A 25,801-nucleotide genomic window follows, 5' to 3' on the forward strand; every position below is an offset into this window, starting at 1 on the left:
GGAGGGCAGGCGTTAGGCCTGCTGGTGCCGTCTCCGGGGGGTTGGGTTTACGGGCAGCGGGCGGGGGGCAGCCGCGCGGCGGGCCATGAAAAGTTAATGATGTCCCCGCTATAAACCGGCGCGATGGGCCCGGTGATCTGGGTGGCTTCGGCATCCCGCCTCCCTCCCCGAGAGCGCTTTCGGCGGCGAAGTAAGTATGGGCGCAGTTGATGGCGATTTTTCCGGACCTCGAAAACGCTCATCTGAGCCCAGGCTCCAACAAGTGAGGGGGGGGAAACCAGCTCTTTGTGAAAGCCGATCTTCCTGGCCGGTTGGTGCTGGCAGCTTAGTAGTCAGAGGTCCACCCTTCACTTTAGCTGCAAGTCATGTGTGTGTCACATGGCTCTTGCAAAACACTTCTTGCCTATGTAGATTTTGCAATGCTGTGACTTGATAATGAAATGCTCTTGGGGCTGTCTTGAGCTGAAATAGCACTTGCCTAGAAAACCTGGTGATGGCACAGTGGTTTGGTTTTATTTTTTTGGAGGGTCGTTGTACCTCGTTGTGTGACTATGGCCTCTTTCTCTAATTGGCCTGCTCTAGAGTAGGGATGTCTGAGCTCTCTGGTCAATAGTTGTCTGTATCCTGGCAACTGTAAGAGCAGTGGCTTGCCCACCAGGATGTCAGCGACAATAAACCTTGTTTTGCTTATGGCTTTTTTGAGTGAATAAGAGGAGAGACTTGGGATTAGTTTAAAAAGCACTTTAAAAACCAGCTGCTGTGCTCTCAACGCTTTAGTGTTGAAGAGAGTTTTTAGGGTTCTTTCACTGACGCTGGCTTTGCTGGCACTCCAGTTTGGGATGATGAAGCCACTGTGCCCTCTAATGTGACTGAAGTGGTTATGGTGTTGAAATGTGTGTGTGGTATGACATTACTGCTCTAGATACCCATCATCTCTGTTCACGGATGACACTTTTAACAACTTTTGTCATGAAAGCATGCTTTTCCACACAGCTGAGGCTACTGACTTGTACGGTCATGACTTTCGTGGTCTCTGCTTATGGCAGCATGGTTGCAAGTACTCTGGGCCCATGAAAATCACCTGAAGAGCAAATAGGAGTAGAAGGCAAAGTAGTCCTCAGCTAGTGTGGGGGTGAAAACTGAGAGGTACAACCAGGAACTCAAGTTATATCTTGGCAAGATTACATAACAAGCTTGCTCGTGTGGCTTTGGAAAATGCCAAAACAGTAGCTGGAGGTAGTCAGTGGGTAAAAGAGCAACAAATTGTTGGTGCCTCTGCGGTTGTAATGACTCTGAGAGTTAAACTCAAATTTACCTTGCAGACTGGTGGGTTTTGTAGTGAAAAACTGCCTGCAAAGTGTTAGGCCACTAACACTGTGGAGAAGCAGGTTGAAGGGGGCTTTTTCCATAGATTTTTTTTGCCTTTCCTGAAGCCTCTTGGCTTTCTAGACTGATGCAGAGAGTAGTTCCCTGCAATGAGATACTGAATGCTGCTATGAAGATGGGGAAAATGTTTTGAGGGAGACTCATTCTCAGTGAAGAGTGCTCATTTGTAGTAGTGAGGACGGCTGAGTTCTTGAAAGCGAAACGAAGAGGAAAAGCTGCTGTTTAAGATTAATTTGTAGTATTAAATTGCCACTTCCTGACAGGGTTGTGTCTGCAGGATGAGGATAGGAGATGGGAAGGGTGTGGTGAGGTGGACAGAAAATATCTGTCACTGTGACATGCATACTTGGATCAATGTTACACCAGGAATAAGACTTACAGGATTATGACATGATTCCTTCTAGTTACCTGTAACAGATACAGGTACAGCTGGCTGGCTGTTTTTCTGTTTGGAAGTGCCTTGCCTATAATGTAACACATTCTTGCTTCCTTATCATAGCCTTAGATCAGGCTGTGGCCCCAAATCCTCTCTCCTGGGCATGCCAGAACTCTATGAGGTCAGTGGGATAGCTAGTTAAAGTTTATTAATAAAAAGACCTGCCTCCTTCAATTTTCCTATTAAAGTTATAGGATTAGAATGCTGCTGGTGCAAGGGTTTGAAGGGGGTGTACGCTTCTGAGAGGTTCCTTGAAGCTTTGGGGCTGTGGGACAGCCTAGTGGGCTAGTTAATGTGCTTTTCCATTTGAGTGATGGAGCTGAAGAGGGATGGATGAGATATTAGTGCTAGCATTTGGAAGCTTAAATTCTCAAAACACCTGCCCACCTAGCACTGGGATGTATTCCTTCTGTGTTCCTCCCCCCCTTATGGTGTTTAAATGAGCAAAATGTCAATATTGACTCTGTTGTGACTAGATCATGTCAGGTTTGGCATTTCCTACCCCTTTTGCAACTTGCATGTAGTAGGCTGGCTAGCATAAACACACTGCTGGGTGAACTATCTAACAGCCAAGTGGTATTGGGAATTAATCTTGATCAATGCTCTGTAGTGTCTGAATCTTGTTCTAGATACCTTCTTCAAGGGGAGAAGAGGAAATTAAGTGCTTTTTGGAGTAAATATCTTTTTTTTTTGCGTTCTTCAGAGGTGTTAGAGAATACCCGTGTGTGGGTTATCAGTCTTGTGTGATAGTGTTCAGTAGATGACAATCAAGTGACAGCTTCTGGGTTGCTGGAATCATCTGAAGTTGTTTGTTCTCACCTTTCTAAACAGCAATCTGTGATGCAGAGTGGCATTATGTCTTCTGGATTCTGTTGACTTACACAAGCAGTGTGTAATTGGAGTGACAGTCATGTTCCTCTTCAAAATTTCTTGGGTGGTAGAACAAAGTCTGGGGATTTGAGGCTGCTGTGAGTACCTCTTTACAGCAAACTTGCAGCTGATATCAGTGATTAAAGCCAATTCCAGCAGTTCCTTGTTGGACATGGATGACTACCTAGTCTTGTCTGTTTTGGCATAAAACCTTCCTGGCATTTAAAAAAATCCCCACATGTCTACTTGCATAAACAGTATCTCAGAGGCCCACAGGTCCCTTGTTCCACACAGCTTTGGCCAGGTCTGTCCTCAACTTGACTTCCTCGTCTTCTGCTGAACTTGCTGCCTATTGCATGGAAAATGCATGTAACAAGAGGATGCGGCTCTCCGCTCAAAAATTTCAGGGTTGTTTTGGAGGTCTCTTTTTTAAGAGGCAACTAAACTTAGTGTATCTATCCTTTACTTCTTTGCAAGAGGAAGTTACGTATCCTCTTCCTTGAGGGGAGGATTTGAAAACCTCACTCTTACTGACAGTACCTACCTGCCTTGCTGCACATGTTCTTCCAGTGTGCTCTTATGTTGCTAAGTATGGCTTGCTTATATAAATGGTGAGAAATAGTTGAATGATAAATCTGAATTCACACTGTCTCCAAGTAGTGTGGAGAAGGTTATGCTGCATAGCCCAGCCTGGTTTATGAAACCAGAAGAGCTGATAAGTCTTCAGGTTTAAAGAGCGAACTTCAGTGGCTTCAGAAATGGTTGTGTGGCTCTTCAGGAGCAAATACCAAAATTAACCTGCATGGCTTGTTGGACACATTGCTACTGTTGAACCCGTTAGCACAAATATACTATCAGTGTAGTTCAGTCTAGAAATAGATTTCTGCAAATTTTTGCAGCTACTTTTCATTTTTATTTGATTTAAACTGTTGCTGTACCCTGAGAGCTGTTTCTAGCATCACACCATGTGTAACAGACTGCTCATCTGGATCTCAAGGCCCCTGTGTAGGCACCTGCTGTATTTTAAAAGGTCCTAAAGCAACTATACCTAGAAAGGAAGGCACTGTATCATTGGAATATGCAATGCTTTAGCTTTTTAAAACCTAAATAACAAGGTTCTACTTAAATTATCTCTGAATTGTTGCAGGTCCAAGCATCAGTCTTGCTTATCTGGCAAAACTAGGTTTTTGTGACACCCATTTCTAAGGTTGGAGATAGAGCTAACTCAGTAAAGGCCGTTTCCAACCATGCCACAGCCTGACTGGCACTGGCCCTGGTTTTGGTGGGAGTGAGGCAGGTGGCTTAAGTCACCATATGAGCATGTGGTGGTCACTTGCTTCTGGAAATACGAAAGCCTAAAGTGAGGGAAGGTCTTAATAGCAAGATGTCAAAACCAGTATTTAAGGCTCCTGGGTTCTTGTTGCTTTAACTTAACAGTAGCACTGTATATAAACTGTTACTGTTCTTGTTTGTTTCTGAACAGTAAAAGATCTAATAGCAGCTAGATCTGGTTGGGAGCTGCTCCTAGCACTAAAAGTAACATAGGAAGACAAGTTACTTGATGTTTGGGGGCTGGAGGGGACCTGAATTCCCCTTGGAAGCAAGGGGAGGCTGTTAAGTGAATCTTTCAGATTCATAGTTGAAGCCTTGCCTACACCAGGAAGGAATTAATTTTTTCCACTAATTTCTGTGAAGACAGTATAGTGGTAATATTCATGTGTTACCATTTTTAAGGGGATTATAACATGCTGCAAGCTCTAATACTTTCAAGTGTATTAGTGCTTACTGTAAGTAATAATTTAACTTCAGTAGTGCTGAAAATTCTGATTTTGTAGAGAACTGAACAACCAAAACTTCCTGCTGAAGTAGGAAGGAGCTATTTGAAGTCTGAGGCAATTGTGGCTTCAGTTTATGCATAATCCTGGGGAAGGAGGAATAGGTTGAACAGTGGACCAGGTCTTGGAGCTGTTGTACCTTGCCTTGGTCTCTAGATTACATTGAGTGTCTCTGCTGCTTTCAGGGAACTAAATTATTAGTGGGGTAAGAAGTTTTAAATGTTTCTTGCTACAGTTGCTATTGGGTAGCCCTTTGCCTCAGTTCCTGGGTGATGGTGGTGGTTGAGAGGCTGCAGAGATGGGTGGCTGTAACACTGGTAACTAGAGTAGCTGTAACACTGGTTGATACAGTCCCACTTTGGTTATCATTAGGCTTAAACCACATCTTTTGTGATAAAGCACAACTGTGCATCCTCAGCTACTAGCTTGTCAGTGTGGCTGTGGTGGAGTTTCTGCAAGTGGAGCCACAGGAAACATGAAACTCTTTTGAAGTGCACAGGGAGGCTGTGCTCAGGACTCCAGGTTGTGAGGTGGGGATTTTGGTGTCACCTTATGGGCAGGCCCAAACTTCAAGAAACGTGTATTTTGTCCATGATCACCAGTGTAAGGGTATGGGCAGTAATAATGCTTCAACTGTCTTCAAGCTGTTAAGATATGTGGGTTGTGATGTAATGTAACTTATCTCCCCTGAACAGTTTGGGTTAGTAACTGTCATTCTACTAAAACCATCTTGCCTTGTATTAGTACATGACTCGACAGGTGAAGTAGTGAGTTCTCTGACCGTAAACTGCTAGATATCCTTTGGCTTTGATTTTTTTTTTAAATACCTTGAGTGCTTTTAGCTTTACACTGTGGGGGAAGCTTGCATTTTTAAGGATCAGCTTATTAGTTGCTACATTTACCACTTCTGACTTCTCTCCAGCCTTGAGGGAAGTGCTGTGGAAACTGATGAAAGTTTCAGTTGAGCATGTTCTTGCAGCCTGGGACCAGCCAAGATGAGTCATTTGGGCACTTGAGCAGAGGAGTGGTGAAAAGCTGAGCAGTTGACCATCTGCTTGGCTGTTATCAGCTGGGGATGGATGCAGTTTCCTGGATGGATTCCTGCCCGCCAGAGTCAATGGTGGTGTTGGAGGTAGGGACAGTTGACTTCAGGCATTTGCATCCACTTTATCTTCTCAGTTTGGTGAAGCGGGCATTATCTTGAACATAAGACACAATTAAGTCTGTCAACTCTTGTGGTTAAATGAAAGCAGGACTTAATCCTGGACACTACAGGGCTGGAAAGTTGTCAGCCTAGAATGGGTTAGTCTAGTACTTACAAAGCAAAATAACTTGTGTAAGTGGTGGTTTGTTGCTTTTAATCTATTACTTTACCTCTAGTATTAAACTGCCCTATTAGTCTTATGACTAACACAAAATCTAATGTTTTGCCGACAATGAAATCTTCACTACTCTTTGAAGTATAAGACTAGGTTGGTCACTGATGATACTGTGCTTGTTCCCTCAATGTTGGGAGGACTCAACATCAAGCAAAAAAATTGTCACCTCTTCCGATGTGACTTGAGAATTACTAATATCACACCTGACATCCTCTAGAGAATGAACGTATCCTCATCTGGCAGTGGCTTAGCTTTATTTTAATTCCTGAAAGGCAAGTGGAGTATGTGGTCGCTGTCAGCTGTTAATAGTCTGTCGTGGAAGGTGGATGTTTATTTTGCTTTAGCAGGCTTCTAAACTTAGCATTCATAGTTTGTGTATCTAAATTGCATATTGTGCTGTTGGATTCTGCTGGAAGTTAAGTTTGAGTAACTTAAACTGAGGAAAAAATTGGCTGCTTTTGGCTGGCTATGTGGTATTTGTGAAGCTGGGCAGTGGAATCAAGCCTTTGACTTTAAAGATGATACGAAGATAATGGCTCTAGTGGACAGCAGGCTATTACTACCATCTGCGTGTTACTTAAGTCACTCAACCAAACAATGAGGCTTGCACTTAATTGGAAAGCATGATTTTAATCTTAGCTAGACCACAAAGGGCTGAAATAGGACTGTGTTAGTCTTGGTGATAGTCGCACTAATATCCCCAGAGTAACTTCCTAGGAAAGCACAGTTCTACACAAAAATGCTGTGTTCAGAGCATCTACCTCATACTTCCCTTACCAAGTAAATTAAGTAAATTGTGAAAGTGTCTAAACTGGATAGAGAAGCTTGGAGTTGTAGGTGACTTCTCTAGTAGTGAATTAATTTACCCTTCACAAACATTGTAATATACTAGCTATAAGGAACTTGGTTCTTGATAGTGTTTTTCATTAAGTGACTTAATTTTTTTTCCTTCTGCAGTGACTATTTATTCAAGCTACTTCTGATTGGAGACTCCGGTGTTGGGAAATCTTGCCTTCTACTTAGGTTTGCAGTAAGTGATCATGCTTGAAAACTTTATGTAAAAAAACTACCAGGTACTTGGTTCTTGTAGCAGAGAAGTTCTTGCTACTTGAAAGGCCTGATATCTGTCAGGTCTGGTATACCAAGGAATAATTAAAGTATTGCAAAACCCATCTTCCGCATTTGTTTCTAGCTGATGTATTTGTTTGAGTGATACGGAAAGAAATAATATCAAGAATATGTCCAGTTAAGTTTAATTCTCATTTTTGTGTTACTTGAGAACAAGATACCTTAATTTAACTTCCATCATTACACTAGTGGTAGAACACTGAAGGTGGAAGAACATACTTGAATTCTGGGGTGTATGCCTTCAGGCATGAAGAGTAGAAATGTGTCAGGGCAAGACCTTGATCAGTTACTACTTGATCTGAATCTTATCAGCCAGATGAAGTTTGATATCTTCATTGAAAAGGCCTACCAATTGCTTAGCCAGAGGGAGAAGTCATTTAAATAATACTCTAGGAATAATAAGGCCTCATGCTTCCTTTAGTGAATGAGTGTGTAATAAATGTTACAATTGCTGGTGGGCTGCTGTGGCTGAAATTTGATGCAAGAAGCTCTAGTTTTCCTGTCAACAGGAAAAGTTAAAATGGGTTTGACAGCTCTGAGTAGAGAAAGCTGGAGTCCAGTGAACTCTGTATCTACATCTATGCTAAAGTGCAGCTTTACGTTGCCATGGGAGGAGAGGAAGGAAGGGAGAATATAGGGTGTTAGTTTAGAAACTAGAGTTTGATACTACTGCAAGAAGATGGAGCAGTTTCACAGCCTGAACAATTGCTCTAGGCACCTCTGGAAAGAGCCTGTTGTGTTTCTTGTTATTAGTATGAAATGGTGGTCTGGTGTGTACAAATAGCATCACCTAAGTTAAAGCTGTTACAGCCACTGTTTGTGCTTATTAGGACAGGGAGATGCTCAAACCAGTATGAACCCTAGAAAGATGTAACCTGCTCAGCTCACAGAACTGGAGGCAGTGGATTGGAAGTGACCCCAGGGCTGGAGCAGTACTCCCAGATCAGTCTAGCCTGCTTCTCTTGCAGATACTTTTGAATTAATTTTGGCTTCATGTAAATAATCCAACTTTTTTTTTGATAGCCAGCTTAAGTTTGTGCTCAGTTATAGCTTTTGCCTTTAGAAACTTGACTTTCTAACTAAGCTATTTTACCCTGACATAAGGGATTAGTGCAGCATTCGCTTACCTGTGTTCCTCCTGCTGTAGGTTAAATGGTATCAGGCTTTTCAAACATACCCTTTTGAGTATTGAAATGTTAAAGAAATAAATGTCATGTCATTCTTAAAGGCTTAATGCTTTATTCTTACTTGCACATGTTCCCTCAGGCAGATATATTATCTAAGGTGTCTTCCATTCACAACCCAAAGAAATCCCGTGCTTTTGTGGTAGCTGTTGGTTGCATAAAGCCTTTTGTGGTATATTTTACATGAAGTTCTGTTCTACTCGTACTTTGGGAATAGAAACTTCCTTCATGCTGGCAAGCTAACAATCACTAAAGGTAGCAAAGACTGATCCAGCGCTTCCTGTGTGCCTTAAGGCCTGCTGGAGACTCTGCAGTCAGGTCCCTGCAAGCTGCTAAACCAGTGCTGCCTTTTCCTTCCTGTATTTACACAGACTGCAGAGCAGAGGGCTTAACACAAGTACCCAAGCTGTAACTCTAAACTGCCTTAGCAACCAGCTGTGGCAGCAGAGGATCTGAAATTCGGATGTGGAGTGTGACTGAGGCAAAGCCTCTGACTTCTTGTAGGTAGCTGCTGTGTAATGCAGATGAAAAACTACTGAAGGAAAATAAAAATCTGAGGCATTTTAATAACTGTAATGGTTATTCTAAGTAGCTCTTCAATCTGCCGACATGAGCAAAGACTGTTTTTTAAACTACGGTTCAAAAGGACTTAACACTACAGGATTTCCAGAAAAGAGGCTTTTTGACTAGTTTTTGGAACATAAATCTTGTTGTTTGAGGTGCTTTTAAAAAAACTTTGCGGAATTTTTGAAAAGTAAATACTCAGTGAAAATACCTAGCTACCTACTGGACTTTGCTGTGAATGATCAGACTGTTTTTGCTAGGGAATTAAGTACCTGTGCCTGCCTGTTGCATAAAGTAGGTGACTGCAGAAGAGGTGCAGCCGGCTTGACTTATGTTCACTCTTTCTCCTAGGATGACACGTACACAGAAAGTTACATCAGCACGATTGGTGTGGACTTCAAAATCAGAACTATAGAACTAGATGGGAAAACAATCAAGCTCCAGATAGTAAGTAGTATTTCTCAACTCCTGTGTACTTTAATCTGTTGAAGCACAGAATTGCTTTCATAACTATTGGTAGTTATCTTTGTACTTTAATCATTAAAATATAAGCGATATCTTCCCTGTTACAAGAGGCTAGGCAGTTTTTACAAGATTGCAAGACTTCCCGTGACCTGTCCTTAAAGAAGGATGCTTATCAAGGCTGTCTGCCTGAAAGAGGAAATGACCTGTTAGAAATTTATTTTCCTGGGAAGAAAAGAAAGCTTTAGTATTTAAAAGGCACTATGGGCTGTGAGCTGAAGAAGGGTAGAATCCTGTGCCAGAGTGCTCTCCTATCAAAACTGGTGCAGTTCTGCAGTATTTAGCAAGGGTTTTAAGTGCAAGAACATCACACAGTTGTCCAAGATGCCTGAATTCTATAGCAGCTGTTAATAGCAGGCTGCACTGTCTAGTGCTGGAAACCGCTTCTGTTGACCTGAACGGAAAAACTGACACAAAGGCTTGTAACAGGCCTGTCTGCCTTAGTGCCGGGCAGTGTTTTCTGGTTGTGCTTTTGGCCTTCCACTTGGAATAGGCAGGGGAAGACACTTGGCAGTTCTTTCCTCTAATCTTGAAGCACTCTAAAAGGGTGACTGGTGTAATGAAATCTAATATCTATGCAAGGTCATGCAATCCTTGTCAGCCGCTGCTTCCAGCTCAAGCAGAGGCTCTCAGGACTTGAAGGCAATGACTCAGGGATTCCAGGCCCTGTTGTGGAGCAGGAGTCCAGTTTACGGCCAGAAGCCCGAGTCTGAGCCTCCAGACTCTAATGTAGCTGTCCTGAGTCCAGAGCAGCCCGCTAGGAATGCTGTCACTACTGTGAGTCTGATTTAATATGCAGCTAGCCCTATTCTTGACATGGCTCTAGGGAGAGAAATGTTTGGGCAAGTGCTGTTCCTGTCCTGGGGCGGGGGGGAGAGGTCAAGCACCTGATGTCCCTCCTTAACTCTCCCAGCAGGAGAAGGGAACCAGGTTTGGTTTGAGTTGTTGCACTTCATCCTCTGAAGAGGATGTTGCCTTAAATACCTTTGCTGCAGCTCCTGTACCAAGAAGCTGAAGGGAGTGGTCAGTTAGAGACCCACATCTCTGACCTTATTCCTAAGAGGTTTTCAAGCCCTGGCTCATGTTTGTTCTTCTGGCCGCTGAACCATGGCTTCTTCATGGGTCAAAAGCGCTTAATGTTTTCCTCAGTGAGATCTCTTGACTGCACTTCTCCGAAACCAAACAGATGAGCACTTCTAGAAAAGTACCTACTGAAGTGTAATTCTTCTCGGTTAAAATATCTTGACCTTCTCAAATCCTATTTGATGCATACAGTTTCAGAGCCACTTCTGTAGCTGTGACTTTGATTTGCTTGTAGTTGGATGGCCGATCAGCTGAGCTGTATTTCTGGAAGCTGATGTGTAACACTGGTACAGCTACATTGCAGTAACTGATCCTGTTATTTGTCTTGTAGTGGGACACGGCAGGACAGGAGAGGTTTCGAACTATCACTTCCAGTTACTATAGAGGTGCTCATGGCATCATAGTTGTGTATGATGTTACAGATCAGGTAAGTGTTAAACCTGTGCCTGGAGAGTTTCTCCAGGTGGAGTGTACTAGGCTGATAAGTAAATAAAACTGGGACTTCAACAACTTGGCACTTCTTACGGAGACAGTGACAGTTCTTCAGGCTGCGTTAAGGTTTATCAAGCCAAAAATGTATGTGTTAGTCTCTGGTTTGGGGCTAAACGCAGAAATTTTAGAGCCACAGGGATCTGTGGCTCTAAAGCAATTGTATCTTAGGCTTAACCTAAAACTTGCTGGGCAGGTAATTGACTGTTTTATGTGAATACTTCTCACCCTGCCTTTGGTAGCAGGAAATCTGAGTTACTGATGGAAGTAGTTGAAAGATTTCTGAATGTACTTGAACTTTGGTCTACAACAAAAACTGGCATTTGAAACAGAAAATTGTCAGCATGTGTGCAGGATACAGCTGAGCCAGTGTTTTCTGTGAAAGAATCTCTGAAGATTGCTGGTGCAGTTGTCCTGTTTGAAGGGCTCTTAGAAGTGTAGAGTTTCCCGAATTAATAGAACAATTGGGTTCAATTGCTAACTCGAGTGTCAGTTCAGCGTGGCAGTTCTGCATTTCTGGAGTCAAAGGCTGTTCCAGCATCTCTACAGCAATGTGGTTTGTGCCTAATACCTGGTGCTTTGTAAATGCCTGGGATTCTTCTGGTTTCAGCTGTGTGCCATGTCTTATCTCTGCTACAGGAGGAGGAGGAAGAGTCCCAGATGGTAGAAGTTGTTGACTATTCAAGATACGGAGCGGGGAAAAATAATGGGGGGGAGTGCAGCAAGGGAGGAAGGGCTGATTGTGTAGGGCTTGGAGCATGGGCTGAGGAGCTGTACAGACCCTGTGACTCGCCTGTCCTGTGGCAATCAGGGGAGTACTCTAGCATTAAAGTACAGAGTTCTCTCTCTTGTGGTTGTGAATCACATTGATAAGTACAGTACACTGCTTCATGTTCTTTCCCAGTCATTACTGAAGAGTCCCAAACTGTCCTCTTGGTTAAGGGTCTTGCTTACAGTTCTCTTATCTCCTAGGAGTCTTTCAATAATGTAAAACAGTGGCTGCAGGAGATAGACCGTTATGCCAGTGAAAACGTCAACAAGTTGTTGGTGGGGAACAAATGTGATCTGACCACAAAGAAAGTAGTAGACTATACAACAGCAAAGGTATGTTGATATTGATGTGTATTTGCTTTGGTTGAGCACCTAGTCTGGATCGTAATGCACTTGAAGTTCTAGTGCAGGGAAGTGTCGTGGTACACAGGTGCCAAGGTGCCATAAATGCAAGCAGTTTAATGACCCCTTGCAGTGCAAGTCATCATCAGACTGGAGTTCGGGAATGGGGTGGTGGTCTAGAACTTGCAGCTTCTCCAGAAGTGCGCCAGGAAAACAAGGTGAGGTATGAATTGGTGTATGAGCTTACTGTTCACTGTTTCTTGATTTGCAGGAATTTGCAGATTCTCTTGGAATTCCATTTTTGGAAACCAGTGCAAAGAATGCCACAAATGTAGAACAGTCTTTCATGACCATGGCAGCTGAGATTAAAAAACGAATGGGTCCGGGAGCGACAGCTGGTGGTGCAGAGAAGTCCAATGTTAAAATCCAGAGCACTCCAGTCAAGCAGTCTAGTGGAGGTTGCTGCTAAAACTTGCCTCCCCCCTTTTGTCTCACAACAATGAATTTGCAATCTGAACCCAAGTGAAAAAAAAATTGCCTGAATTGTACTGTATGTAGCTGCACTACAACAGATTCTTACCGTCTCCACAAAGGTCAGAGATTGTAAACGGTCAATACTGACTTTTTTTATTCCCTTGACTCAAGACAGCTAACTTCATTTTCAGAACTGTTTTAAACCTTTGTGTGCTGGTTTATAAACGTGTAATCCTTGTTGCTTTTCCTGATACCAGACTGTTTCCTGTGGTTGGTTAGGATGTATTTTTGTTTTGATGTTTCTATTGGCATGTTTAGATGTCAGGTTTAGTCTTCTGAAGATGAAGTTTAGCCATTTTGTATCAAACAGCACAACAGTGTCTGTCACTTTCCATGCATAAAATTTAGTAAGATATATGTAAGATCTGATTTGCTAGTTCCTTCTTGTAGAATTATAAATGGAAAGATCACACTATCTGATTAATAGTTTCTTCATACTCTGCATATAATTTGTGGCTGCAGAATATTGTAATTTGTTGCACAATATGTAACAAAACTGAAGAAATGTTTAATAAATATTGTACTTATTGGAAGTAATATCAAACTGTATGGTGATAAATATTGTCTTAATTTGTATGGCTAAGGGGGAAATCAGGCTTGCATTGTGCACAAAACATATCTGTGTGCAGCCATGGCTCTCAGACCTTCTAGTAGACCAGAGACCTTCCCTGCAACTAAAACCAGTGACTATGGCCCAAGAGACTGAGTTGTCGTGGTGTTTAAGGCATGTAGGCTGTACCAGAAACACCCAGCCGATGTTCATGGGGGCATAATGCACTCTGAATGTACAACAGTTTGCTATCTTAGTCTGGGAACTTAATTTATTTCTCAAGGACTCTTTATGTAGGGAATTCCTGTCCGCTTTGCATAGTAGGGGAGAAAACAGTATTTCCCTACCATGAATGACTTCAGTGTAACCTTGAGGTGGTATAACTTTCTACCAGTATATTATGTCTTTTCTATATACTGTTAATTCCATCCTCTTTTAATCAATACTCTTCTGACTTAGTGCAACAGCTTAGCTTCTATTCTGTTACGCATAGAGGCAGCGGAAGGATGAAACGGGGACAGTAAGGCCCCACAACAGCCTGTTGCTCAAAGTAGGCGCTATCTCAAACAATTTGGAACTAACCAGCAGCCAAGAGGTTTTGGACAGTGTGTGATTCTTTGTACAGAGCTAATCAAATCATTAGTGCCTGATGTCTAGCTAAAAGCCACAGGAAAGCTAGCCTATAACACTTCCTATACATGTAAAATTGTTCAGCTTTATCTAAACTCAAATGTTCAGCCTATTCTGTAAATAGTCTCATGTTTGAAAGACCATGTAACATTCCCCTAGTAGTAAATACACCCTGTGATAGTAAAAAAATATAGCCTAGGTATGTTGTGAGGTATAAACTAAAATTGGTGCAAATATCCTCTGATTTTTTTTTTGGGGGGGGGGATGACTTTGGCTAACAGCTTTCTTCAACATAGTTGCATCAATCGACAGGCAATTGTAATACATAAAGTATTGTCATGGTTAAGTTGAACTCTTCCACTTGAGACCTTCACAATAAAGTGATGTGCTTTCTATTAGAGATGTGCTTGTTGGTATAATTCATTATATAATGTGACTTGCTCCTCCTCGAGAGGGGGAGCAGTAGGAGTAGTGAGTGCTGCTAAGATCAGGAAGCAAACCAGGAGGAGGTGTATCGAGGGCAAAACATCTTCCCTTCAGAGAAGTGCACAAATGAACTTAAATGTCAAGATGCCTGCTACATACTATCCAAAACAATGTTAATATATACAGTAATAAAAGCATTGCAAAACCAACTTGGGCTACACCGGTTGTTGGGTGGTTATTTTTTTTTTCCCCCCTAAGTCATTACTGTGTTGCTGTGCTGGTGCTGTTAAATGCTAGAGCCTGTGGTTGTCAGGCTGGAGGAGTGCGGACGAGGGTAGAGGAGGCCTAAAAGTCCTGGACAGGGGTGCTGCAGTCTCTAACCTGTGAGCTGAAATATTACATACCTTTGATGTAACGGGTCAGGCTTGCAAGTGGTAGCACACAGGCAGCAGTAGCCTTTCCTTGCGTGTACCTCCCATCCTGCCCTGCTATAGGCCTTAGTTAAGCATCACCCTGAATGCCCGTAGGTCAGGGACCTGGTGTCGGTAAAGCCAGCGAGACCGGTCTCGCTGTAACTGTTTGCTTGAGCCTTTTTGTTGAACTTAGCTGATCTGTGAATTGTCACCTGCAACTTGGCAATAAAAAAAACCTGCCCTTTGAGCTTGAGGAGGTGGAAGATGGGAGAGTATCAAAAAAAAACCCCCCACAAAACCCAATTTGTCATTTCATAACTGCTTCAGTTTAACTGTGCTTTCACCTTCTACTTGTGCAGTACAGAAACTTTGTTCTGCTCACAAGAATGGGAGGAAATGATTTATTCTGCACAAGAACATGATGATGACGACCATATAGTTTAAAGGTTAATTAAAGCCAAGTACCAACATTCTGTAGTTGGCTGTAACTTTTTTGGCTGCTCACCTTGTTATGCTGCTTCACAGAAGCCCTTTTCTGTTGCAGAAAGGGTTTGGAAACCCTTTATGAATGTTTTGTGGGTAGCAATGTAAGATGTTTTGTGGGCCCTAGCTGTAAGAGGGGAAAGGCACAACTCTTCACCCAGGGAAACCAGCACAACGGTAACACAACTCCTGCAAGTAACAGGTAACGGCAGTTTCTACGTAACCTGGTTCTTCCCTGTGTGTACTCACCTGTTTATTATTTTATTGAGATTCATATAGCATATTGGCTCTTTGTGTTTATGCTTAAGAAAAGTGAACATTCAATAGGCTCGGCTTCAGCAGGGAATGGTAATTATAAACAAGAGTTCAGTTCACTCCCAAGAACCAGAAGGAGTTGCTATTTCTTGGCTTCTAGCACCTATTTTTGAAGAGCATAAACAAAACATGAGAACACGGCTATTAAAATCACACGGCTTTACTTAGAAGTGAGTTGCACGGCGCACTATGGATTACTCAGTTAAAAAACAGCGTGTTCCTGACATTTTGCTAACACGTGGAACAGGCCACTTCAACAAAAAAAGGAAAGCTACGTTAAAAAACAAACCAAAAAAAGGCCAGCTGTACATTCCTCACTCACAAAACTCCCCACTGTAGTCAGCACTATCAACTAGCCATCCCGGTAGCCAAATAACTGCTGTACAGCTTGCCTTTCTCAAGCCACGGTAAAAAAAAAAACCAAACAAATCGGCGTGGGCTGGCTAACTCCGAGCACAGTGATCATACGTGTTTGGCATCTCTGCAAGAGGTGAAAGAAAGAGGTGGTTTGGTGCTTGCTGCGTTTCTTCTCAGCCATCCCGAGACTGGCTAACAAAGCCCAGGTCTGACAGAGGCAGCACCTGAAATAAAATGGGTTAAGTTTGCTACTGTGCTTTGGCTGCCATCCAACAAACCAACCAACCCCCCTGTGCTATGCTTAAATCACCTCCACATACGCGTGGGAGTGTGTAGGATATAGTTATGTGTATTTAGCAATTTAAAAAAAAAAAAACAAACCACCAACCACAAACTACTGAAGATATTGTTACTCTCCTTTAAAGCGCTGGAAATAATTCTTCCCCTTTGCAACGCCAGATTTTAAGGCGTGCCGTGGAGTGGGCCATGGGGAAATCAACGGTCTGAGCTAATGGGGGTAGGAGGGGAGGGGTGGGGGGGGGCCAAGGTTATCCTGCAGTTCTTAAGTTCCTACCTCTGGGTGCTCAGAAGCTGTTAAGAGCCTTCCTGCGCCTCTGGAGCCAGCGCCTTGCTAACACCCATGATCGTTTCATACAGGCACGGTTTTACAGCGATTCCCAATGACGGCGTGAGTGGCTGAGGGACGTGGCAGCAGGCAGCTGACCCCGTTTACACTGCTGTGCCTGCCCTCAAAGACCACACAGCCCTCCACCCTAACACTCCTGCCATGCCCTCCTGAAACACTTTTGTCTCGGCAGTTTTATTTGAAGGAATATGTTCAAGAAATCAGCAAACACGTTTTCTAGCCCGTATTTTACACCTGAACTCACTTGCTTCCCTTTCCCACCATGACATGGCAAGCAGAATTTTTCTTTGAGAAAAAAAAAAAAAAGAGGAAAAAAAAAACCCCCAACCAACGAAACAAAAAAAATACCCCTTTTCCCATCCTCCCTCTGCTGTCCAAGTGATTTCGGTAGAGCAGCTGTCTGTGTTGGACTGCCGATGTCCCCTCCACCCTGACTGACAGTGACCTGCCTGCGGGCTCTCCGGGTCCCTCCGAGGAGCTGCCATCGCTCTCATCACGCTCTTGGGTTTCATCAGCTGGTCCACCAACACACTGCTCTTCCCCCGACACACATTTAAAGACGATGGGGTATCCATTTTTAGATCGCCCTTGCTTTCTTCTCCTTTTAGGCTTTCCAAACATCAGATTAAAAGAAATAATAATAAAGCCTGATGTATAGTGTTTGCTAATTTAAGTGTTTTCTTCCTACTCTTCCCTCCCTCTCCCCCTGCCGCAGAAAGGCTGGTTTGCCCCCCTGCTTACCCACTGAGCAGCCGTCTGCTGCACCCCCTCGTCCTCCATCCTGTCCTCGCCACGCATGGGACCCACGGCAGCTAGAACGGACTCGTACAAGTGCTCTGCGTGGGTTTCTAGCTCGTCTGACTGTTTCACAATCAAACCCAGCGTGTCTTTCAGAGCTGGAAAACAAAACGTATGATGGAGGTGGTAGTAACGTGACAATTCAATGTCTGTAAGAGCAGTAAGAGAGAGTGCCACTCGCCCAGGCAGACTTTTGAAGGAAGTCGAGTGTTAGAAATCGGTAAGCTGATCTTCATCCCACCCAAGTTGTGATGCAGAGTTTGGAGGGGGGTGGGAAGCGACCTAGGAGGCTCCAGGGTAAGAGTGAAGATACAGAAATAGTGTATCAGCATCACCGGCTGTGTCTGTGACCAGCCTTGCTCAAGCGCTCCCCCTCACCTGGCGAATTCGATGCCATGCAGTCGAGGAGAGCTTCTCCTCTCTCCAGCACGCTCTCCGTCAGGCTCCGGTGGTCGGCCACGTCTTTCCTGAACTCCTGGGAAGGGGAGGAGAAGAGAAACGCTGCTTAGAAGGGTTTTTTGGAAGAGACACACCTGTGGCAGGTTGCCCGGGGAGCAGTTTCCCCTGAGCAGGTTCCCAGCGTTCCCAAATTCGGCTTTGCGCGCCTGATGCGCCCCACATCACCCACCTGGACTGTGCCAGCGGTGTCTTGCTTCGTGCTGCTGGCTGCCCGCAGCACCGAAGAGGGGGAAGAAAAGCCAGCGGCGATACCTACCAAGTAGCGGTGCAGCGATGCCTTCACGCTCTTGGCGTCCAGCGAGGCTGGGACCCAGCTGTCGGTGATGTCCGCGACGTTGTACAGCCAACGAATTAGCTCTTCCAGCTGGCAGCAAAACATCTACTTAACGAAGCATAACAAAAGGGGTTACTTATCTATTTCTGCAACAAAGATACGGCAGGGACAGCAATAGGTGAGCCAGTGGTGTTTCAGAAAGCACCTGCTCCCTCCTGCTCTCCCATCGCAGGGCCGGCAGTGTCCGCCTCCTTCTCAGCACACAAACATCCCTAAGCTTGGGAAACTAAGGGTCAACAGAAAAAAGAAAAAAAAGGCAAAAAGCAAATTAACCCCCTAAACACACCCCAAAACCACTGTGTGGCAAGAATTGAGGGTCACCATGAAATGGCTGCTGCGGAGAGGTGTCGGAAGCCAGTGGCACCCAGGCTGAAGGAAGGGGTTTGCCTCCACCACCTCCCAGCTGAAGAGACACCCTCCTCCTCACCGGAGCCGCGCAGATAATTTGCAGTCGCTTTTTCCCAGGGGTTCGTCTCGTTCAATTAAGTGCTTTCATTTATTTTTAAAGCGTCTCGGTAAGGGATTATTTTTGTAAGATGCTGCACGAAATCCAGGGGCCTCTGCTCTCACCGAAACCAGACTCCAGCTCCTCGGGAGTCGGGGTTTTGCTATAAAGCTGAGCTGCTTCTCCCTGGCACCACGATTTGGGGCGACAGATACACCCTAATGCTGACCCTCTTAAATCGGCAGAGTTATTCCCATACAAGAGGGGGAACGAGTTGCACTGGTGTTTGCGGCTATGTGCATGATAATAATTACTCTCTTGCAAACAGCCCAACATCGCTTCCAAATTCAGCCCGGGGTGGGGGTGGGGAAGAAGATGAAGGGGAAGGTGGGGAGCAATCCCCGCTGGCCAGGGAGCACAGCACCGGTGGCAGGATGGCCGTGAGGCGTCACTCACCTGAAAAGTAAAAATTCACAAAATAATCACGAAACCCTTCAGAGAAACCCCGCCAGTTCTGCCTGGCCTTATTATACCCTTAAGCAGGACCCAGTCCGGGGAAGATGAGCAAGCCTGAGCTGAAGGGCAAGGCCGGCCACGCTGCATTAAATAGCCGGAGTGATGGGGTAGGCAGCGAACGCTGGATTTCATGCTGGTCCAGCCCCGACCATGGCTCTCGCATCCTCCCGGTGCAGCGGCGCTGCAGGATGGGCGGGCTGGGGGAAGCCGAGTGCCACATTTCCACCAAGCCTAGCCCCGTGATGCTGAGCCCCAGGGAAAGCGAGATGGGCTCTTGCTCCATCAGAAGAAGTTATCTGCTCTGATGAGCCTCCCTGCGTAAATTACTACCAGCTGCCAGGCACCAAACATCATGCGGAAGGGGAAGCCTTAATTAATTGTGCCATAAATACCGGCATATTTTATGTGAGATCTTCCCATAATAAACTTTATTTCTGGCCTCAGCCTACCTTAACACACTGGGCAAGGGACTCGCTCTGCTGGCTCTTCTTCGGACGCCCCTTGACCCGCGGTTCATTCAGGTACGTCCCATCCAATGTGTCCCTGAGACCGGTCGGTAGATGAAGCCCCCGCAGAGGATCCCTGTGGATCTGGCCACATGATTCAGTGTTTTCCCACCTGGGCTTTTGAGAGCTGCAGGGGTGCCACAGCCCAGCATCATCCTCAATACTCCCTCTTTCGTCCCTGCCACCCGCTTCTCCGAAAGGAGCCAACTCGGACGAAAGGGGCTGCCTGCTGTCGCTGTGACGTGGAAGGTTGTGGTGGTTGTGCCCGGGCGTCCTTATAGTTAAGGAAAGATTGGACAAAAACTGAGCCAGCCTTTCCAGCTCCTGCAGTCTTGGAGGCAAGGAGAGAAATTCTTCATCACCCTCCCACTCTTTCCTCAGGGGGAGCACTCGCGTTGTAGGTAAAAAACTATTTGTGCATTTCACCTGTCCTCTGTAGTTTGGAAAGGGGCTCCCGCTGGTACACCAGCTTCTCCCATCCGCAGCAGGGCGGCGAAATGAACCCGGCCCAGCTGGCTCCATCATTACATCCTTAGCAAAACCTCTAGAAGGACAAGAGGAAGCACTCTTTGCGAAGGATGCTTTTGCAATAGGTAAAGGTTCGTAGTATGAGCCAGCTCCTGAGCAGCCTCTTTTTCCAGGCCCCGGGGTGGAGAACCTCTCTGCAGAGGCCACAAACCTCCGACGTCCATTTTCTCCACTTCCCTGAGCCTGCCCACCTCGGCCGTAGATGCTGGTGGACCTCGACGTGCCCTCGGGGGAAAGAGAAAAGCTGTCCAAACCTATTCCTGAGTCGTGGAGGAAAGGCTCTGGCATCTTCCCCAGCTTGTATCTTGGCTTCAGTGGATAAGCATAATCCAGCAAGTCCTCATACTCTTTATTGGGGTTCCAGTGGGGTGAGCGACGGTCCGGAGATGGGGGTAACGAATCCGGTATGGCACACGCCCAGTAATCGGCTTGGTAGGATGACATCTCTCTGATGCGCTCCATGGTGGCACGGTCATCAAGCAGAGGACTGAAGGGCTTGCGCGCCCGCGGCGCCCTGCCTTCTGCTGCACCCCATCGACAGCACAGGTCCCGGGCGGCGGTGGCCGCAGGAGAAGGCACGTCTGCGCTGGCCGGCAAGCTTCGGGACAGCTCTTTGGAGAGGCCATTTTCTTCTGAAGACAGAGTGGAGAAGCTCGATGCGGAGCGGCTCCGCAGGGCGCTCTCGGGGCTGGGGGGGGTTTGGGGCCGCAGGAGCTCCGGGGTGGAGGAAAATGGGGATTGAGCTCCTGGCCTTCGGCTCTGCCGGCGGGCACGGGCACCGTGGCAGCTGCCAGAGCAAGGATGCTCCTCTGCAGAGCTGCGCTGGCTGGGAGGGCTGGACACCAGCTCCCAACAGCCCGATGCCTTCACCTGCTCAAGGATGGGGGGAAAAAGGAAAGGGAGAGAGAGACATGCATAAAATGAAGCACAGCATCCAGACAAAAGGCTCCTTTGTGCCAGGACATGGAGATAAAAGCCCAGCCCCAGACCCGCCGTGAGGAAAGGCTGGAAGGAGAACTCTGTTCCATCTGTGGGATGGCATGCAGCTTCCCAAAGCCCAGAGTGGGGCTTGTTTTTAAGGAAAGGCATCCCAAGGGCTTGGGAAGCTGCACGAGTCATTTGGCAGCAAGAGGCACTTATTTAAGGAGCCCCGTCCCGAGGACTTTCCAGCTCCACAGTGGCAATATGGGAACGGAGGCAACAGCTTAGGTGTTGGAACCCAAGCCCTTCCCCACCGCACGGCTTAGCCCGGGGCTGGGGTGGGCACACTCTGGCTGGAGGAGGTGGAAAGCCTTTGCTAGGACAGCCCAGACAAACAAGTCCCCACCTCGCTTGGGACCTCCCGGTGATGCAGCAACACCTGTATGTACAACCCTCTCACCTGCTGCTCTTCCGAGGAGAGGAACCGGTGGTTAACATGATGAGGCACATCACTGCCGTCGGTGGCTCTATAAATTAACGTCTCTGTCTCCGAGAGGCTTGCTCTTGCTCTGGGAAATCTGGATGCGGATGCTGAAGACACTTCTTGGCGGTAGCTTGAGCCTCCTTGGGTAACACCGGTGGCCAAGCGACTGCGTCCGCTCATTGCCACGCTCTCCGTCCCTTCCAGGCAGGTCTTGGCTTCCTCTGCCCCTAAAAGCCGACGCAGGCTGTCTGCTAGCTCTGGGTAATCCGTCTCCACCTCTGCGCAGTCCCACCTACCATCGCCCTCAGCCTTCCCACTCAGTGAGGCTTCAGAAAGTGATTTTCCCACGTCCACGGCCATCGGGACAGAACTTCTTCTGCAAGACGATGCCAAGCCTCGGGCTCTCTGAAATACACAACACACGGTAGCAGCAACTTGCCGTCCCCCCTCGTCTCCATGCCAAGTAAAGAAACTGGGTATGTTTAATAACAAAGAGCTTAAGCATGTTTGGGTCAGACCCCAAAAATCATAAAATTGCATCTTGGTGCATCAAGTGGGACAGAGGAAAGAGCAAACCGGCCTTTGTGCCTGAGCAGCATTTTCTGGTTTTGAGGACATGACACACAGGGAAAATCTAATTAAAGCTCTGGCCGCTCTGAGAACAAACCTGTGCTTTATACCTTGCCGGCACGGTACAACTGTCTCCTGAATTAATGGCCAATCTCACAAACTGTTTGTGCACCATGAGGTTACTGGGCCCAAACGAGACATCATTAACTAGGATGTAAAGCACCTATTAGCGTGGCTGAGCCCTGAAGGCCATTGGGGTGGAAAGTTGAGGGTTTTTTAAGAGACAAACTCAAAACCTTGAAATGGAAGCCACCCAGAAGTGAGAAGTATATATAAAAAATTAGAGGGGGAGGTAGGAGACTGTAAAACCCAAACTTGGCGGTTAGCTCTGCAGCTTCTACCTCAATTCATGAAATTAACTCTTTGTGAAATTAATTAATGGAAATACTTGCTCAACCGATGACACATTTTCAAGCGTGCTGTACAGCCAAGCCCATTGCATCTTGCTGCAAATCCTTCTAACATGAGATATTTTTCTCAAAGCCTGAGCTCCCGGTGCTCCATGCACGGAGATGCTCCACCACTACCCTCTCGCTGCCCACGCTGGACTCGGGTGAGGAGCTCCAGCAGGACAACCAATGACCCAAATCAAAGCGACCGAATATAGCACACAAGGGACCTTGTTTTGTGAACACCAGCCACAGCTGAGCATCTCTGCTTGCGTTCACCAAGCTACAGCAGGACCCAAAAATACTCTCAACACAAATGACACCTTGCGGGCTCCCTGCAGAGCATCGAAACTGGTGCTGCCAAAATCCCCGTGCGTAGGCTCTGCACCGCTCGGTCGCAGGCAGGCATCCTCAGAGCCCTGGGAATACCAAAGTTGCTCTTCCAGCAACTCCAGCCCAAACCAGGGTGCCAGCCTTAGGAAAACACCGGCAGAGTGGTTTTGCCGGTACTCACCCAGCTAGTGCCGGGCTAGCGATGCAAACTCAACTTAAAAAGAAATAAAAAAAAAAGGAGTAAAGAAAGCATTCCCAAACAATACTTGGAAGTGGGAAACAAGTTGATACTCACACCCTCCGTCAGCTCTTTTGTCGTGATCTCATTTTATGATCCACCCCTCTGGCGACTGGGGTTTTCCCACGGGCAGAGCCCATGCACGCGAACAAAGAGCAGCAGGGCGACGCGCCGGGTCTCCAGGGGAGACCGAATCCCCGGCACAACCCATGGCAGATACCGCAGCTGCCTTCCCCCTCCCCAAGAGCCGGCAGCCCGTGCAACTGCCAGGCAGCTATATTCAGCACGGCAGCAGCTGCGGAGACGGCGAGTAAAGCCTGGGCTCTCCCAGCCCTCCACGCAAGCTGTGTCCTTCTGCCGACACCTGGACTCACCCACTTGATCGCTTAAGTCGCTACCAAATACAACCCTGTTCACATCATGTCATCCCAAAATCGATGGTATTGCTCTCTTCCCCCCCCCCCCAAAAAGGTTGTATATCCAAACAAAAAGGCATGGTAATTGCAATAAACGTAATTGATAAACCTACCCCTGCTAAATTCCCTACATATTATACAACAATGTATCATTAAAATATATGTAAGCATATATACCTTGTTTAACAGAAGGTAGATTTCTGATGCTAACAGAAAGAGTATCCCAAACCACTTGGGAACCCCTGTGTGTTTCCCACATAGCATGTGTGCGATTTCTTCACGTATCCATCATATAGATTTTTAAGGCCAGAGGTCTCCTGAGCCCCAGGAGGCAGCCCCGTTACCTGCCAGACTGCACCGACTCCCATTTGGTCCCTCTGAATTAGTTTTGTTTACACAGTCAGGCGAGCAAGTATTCGTGGATCGAATGCCAAATCCAACTTACAGGTGATTTAAATGCCCAGAAAATCCCCTGAGATATATTTGTTTACCAGCTCTGAAAGCCAGGGCCTGCACCGCAAGGAGAAGCGATGCTGGCTGGTTGCATTCCTCCTCTTCCAACCAAAACCTAATGAGCAAAAAGCCGCCGGGGTGACAAATCGTAAGGTACCGCATATTAAATTCCAGGATCTGTTTCAGAGCCACGCAGCCTGCTTCAAATTCACCATTTTGGGCGCCTTCCTCCATGGCAAGACGCAGGTGATTCAGCAGAGAACATCACTAATTATCACGACATGAACGGGCATCTCACCGGTTCTAACCCCTCCTTGCACGTACTGGCAGCGCCGTACATCCAAAAATGATCCGGTAAATATAAATCTTAACAGAGAGGAGGGCGCTGGACACCCGTAGCTTAGGACATAAATGCCTCGACAAATCAGTTCTGTTGTTGGGTAGCGATTTTAAAAAATATATAAAAGAAAGAAAAGCTTAACAAGGCATCAGAGCAGACTTCAAAGTTTTAAATTGAATGTGCAGTAATTAATGACTGACCTCGGTACCTCTTTAAGAAGATGCCATGTTAAATTCAAAGTGATGCTGAACATCATTAAATCCATCAGATTTAGTGGCTTGAGCCATGTGTCAGTCAGACCAGTAAAAACAACCATAAAACACATACATAAGCTTGACCTTAAATCTGAAAAGCATGTGTTAAACAACATTTAAAAAAAATTATAGGTCACAACCCATCTGTTATTTTTGTAACTGTACGCAGGAACACAAAGGTTGAGCTATTCTGAACTTTCAAGACTATTTGTTGATCTTATGGACGCAGCATGCAGTGATATACATTTCTATGATGCCATCAGTCTCTAAAAAAAGAGCAAGTGCTGGCTCACAGGTTCATTAAGTCTCCAGAAGCTAATTGGAAGCTAAAGAGAAACCAGGAAACCTGCCAATGCACACCAGTGAGGGTAAATCTGCTCATTTCAGCATTTGTAAGGATATTCAAAGGGCCACCAGAGATTTCACTGCATTTTCAGAAGTCTCTAATTCAGGCAGCTGATTCCAATTAATTTCAGGGGGAGCTGGACATCCAACCACACTTGGATGCAAACTAGATGGGGAAGTCGCACACGTCCCGTACGCAGAACGATCAGGCAAAAAGTCGTATTCCAAAACAGACTGAAAATGCTAATGCCACTAAGCGCAACTCCCAACTACAAGAGCATCTAGAAAATAAGGTTTCTCACCATTTTCCAACAGAACTGCAAAAATTCAGAGGTCGGGTTACCAGTGGTGGCGACACATCAAGATTAACCCTCACGACGGGAAGAAGCAAGCCCAAATCCTCGGGCAGGGCTGACAGGGCTATGAAGAGGGACGTACGACCACAGCTTTAGGCACGGTGGAGACTTTCCACTGGCCTTAAAACCACAGGAAAACGGCCAGAAATCCCGGCTACACCCGAGCCCTCAATTGTCTCACCACCGATGGGGCGGCACAGGAGCGGACAGTGGCCGTTTCATTCATTTCAACAGGGGAAGGTCCACGGGGATCTCTCAAGAAAAGCGACCCCTGAACTTTTTCGCGTCGTCAAAAGAAAGCTGCCTGCCAAAGAGTTGCACAAAACCCAGCGGACAACAAGAGCTCTGTCCCAACGAGTGACGTCCCACCGTCCGTGGGTATCACTTGGCTGGTGGACCAACAAAAGCAGCCGACGCTGATAGAGTTGCTCTCTCCCACCAGCTCTGGTTTTGCCGGGGAGGGGTTTTTTTTTGTTGTTTTGGGGAAAAAACACGCTACTCGTGCCTTTCAGGCCTGTGAGATCCGAGTTTTGATATTTTTTTTCTCCTTTTTCTTGCATGCCTTCTGCCTGAAAAGCCTTTCCGCAGCTGAAAAAATGGCAGATTAACCAAAAAAACTAAGAAATAAAGGCAATAGAGCCGAGGAGGCACCGCACCCTGGGTGTCCTGAACGGCTGGAGGTACGGATGCGACGCGCCACGGGTAACGGGGAC

General features: G+C 46.1%; 2 protein-coding genes across 2 annotated transcripts; one reads left to right on the forward strand and one right to left on the reverse strand.

Annotated features, from left to right (window-relative positions):
• Positions 1 to 123: 123 nt before the first annotated feature.
• Positions 124 to 14,338, forward strand: RAB1A (RAB1A, member RAS oncogene family). The gene is given in 8 exon segments (XM_009290994.2): positions 124 to 190; positions 1,886 to 1,943; positions 6,864 to 6,936; positions 9,134 to 9,229; positions 10,719 to 10,814; positions 11,849 to 11,980; positions 12,261 to 12,445; positions 12,447 to 14,338. Coding segments are annotated over 8 exon segments (753 nt in total). The 3' UTR covers positions 12,493 to 14,338.
• A 1,470-nt stretch (positions 14,339 to 15,808) lies between these two features.
• CEP68 (centrosomal protein 68) lies at positions 15,809 to 25,288 on the reverse strand. Its single transcript, XM_009290861.2, is given in 8 exon segments — positions 15,809 to 15,921; positions 17,085 to 17,115; positions 17,118 to 17,239; positions 17,520 to 17,616; positions 17,857 to 17,979; positions 19,345 to 20,799; positions 21,311 to 21,739; positions 25,035 to 25,288. Coding segments are annotated over 8 exon segments (2,292 nt in total). The 5' UTR covers positions 25,038 to 25,288; the 3' UTR covers positions 15,809 to 15,889.
• Positions 25,289 to 25,801: the final 513 nt, after the last annotated feature.

This window comes from Aptenodytes forsteri, unplaced genomic scaffold, assembly GCF_000699145.1.
Source record: "Aptenodytes forsteri isolate BGI_AS27 unplaced genomic scaffold, ASM69914v1 Scaffold346, whole genome shotgun sequence".
Lineage (NCBI taxonomy): Eukaryota > Metazoa > Chordata > Aves > Sphenisciformes > Spheniscidae > Aptenodytes > Aptenodytes forsteri.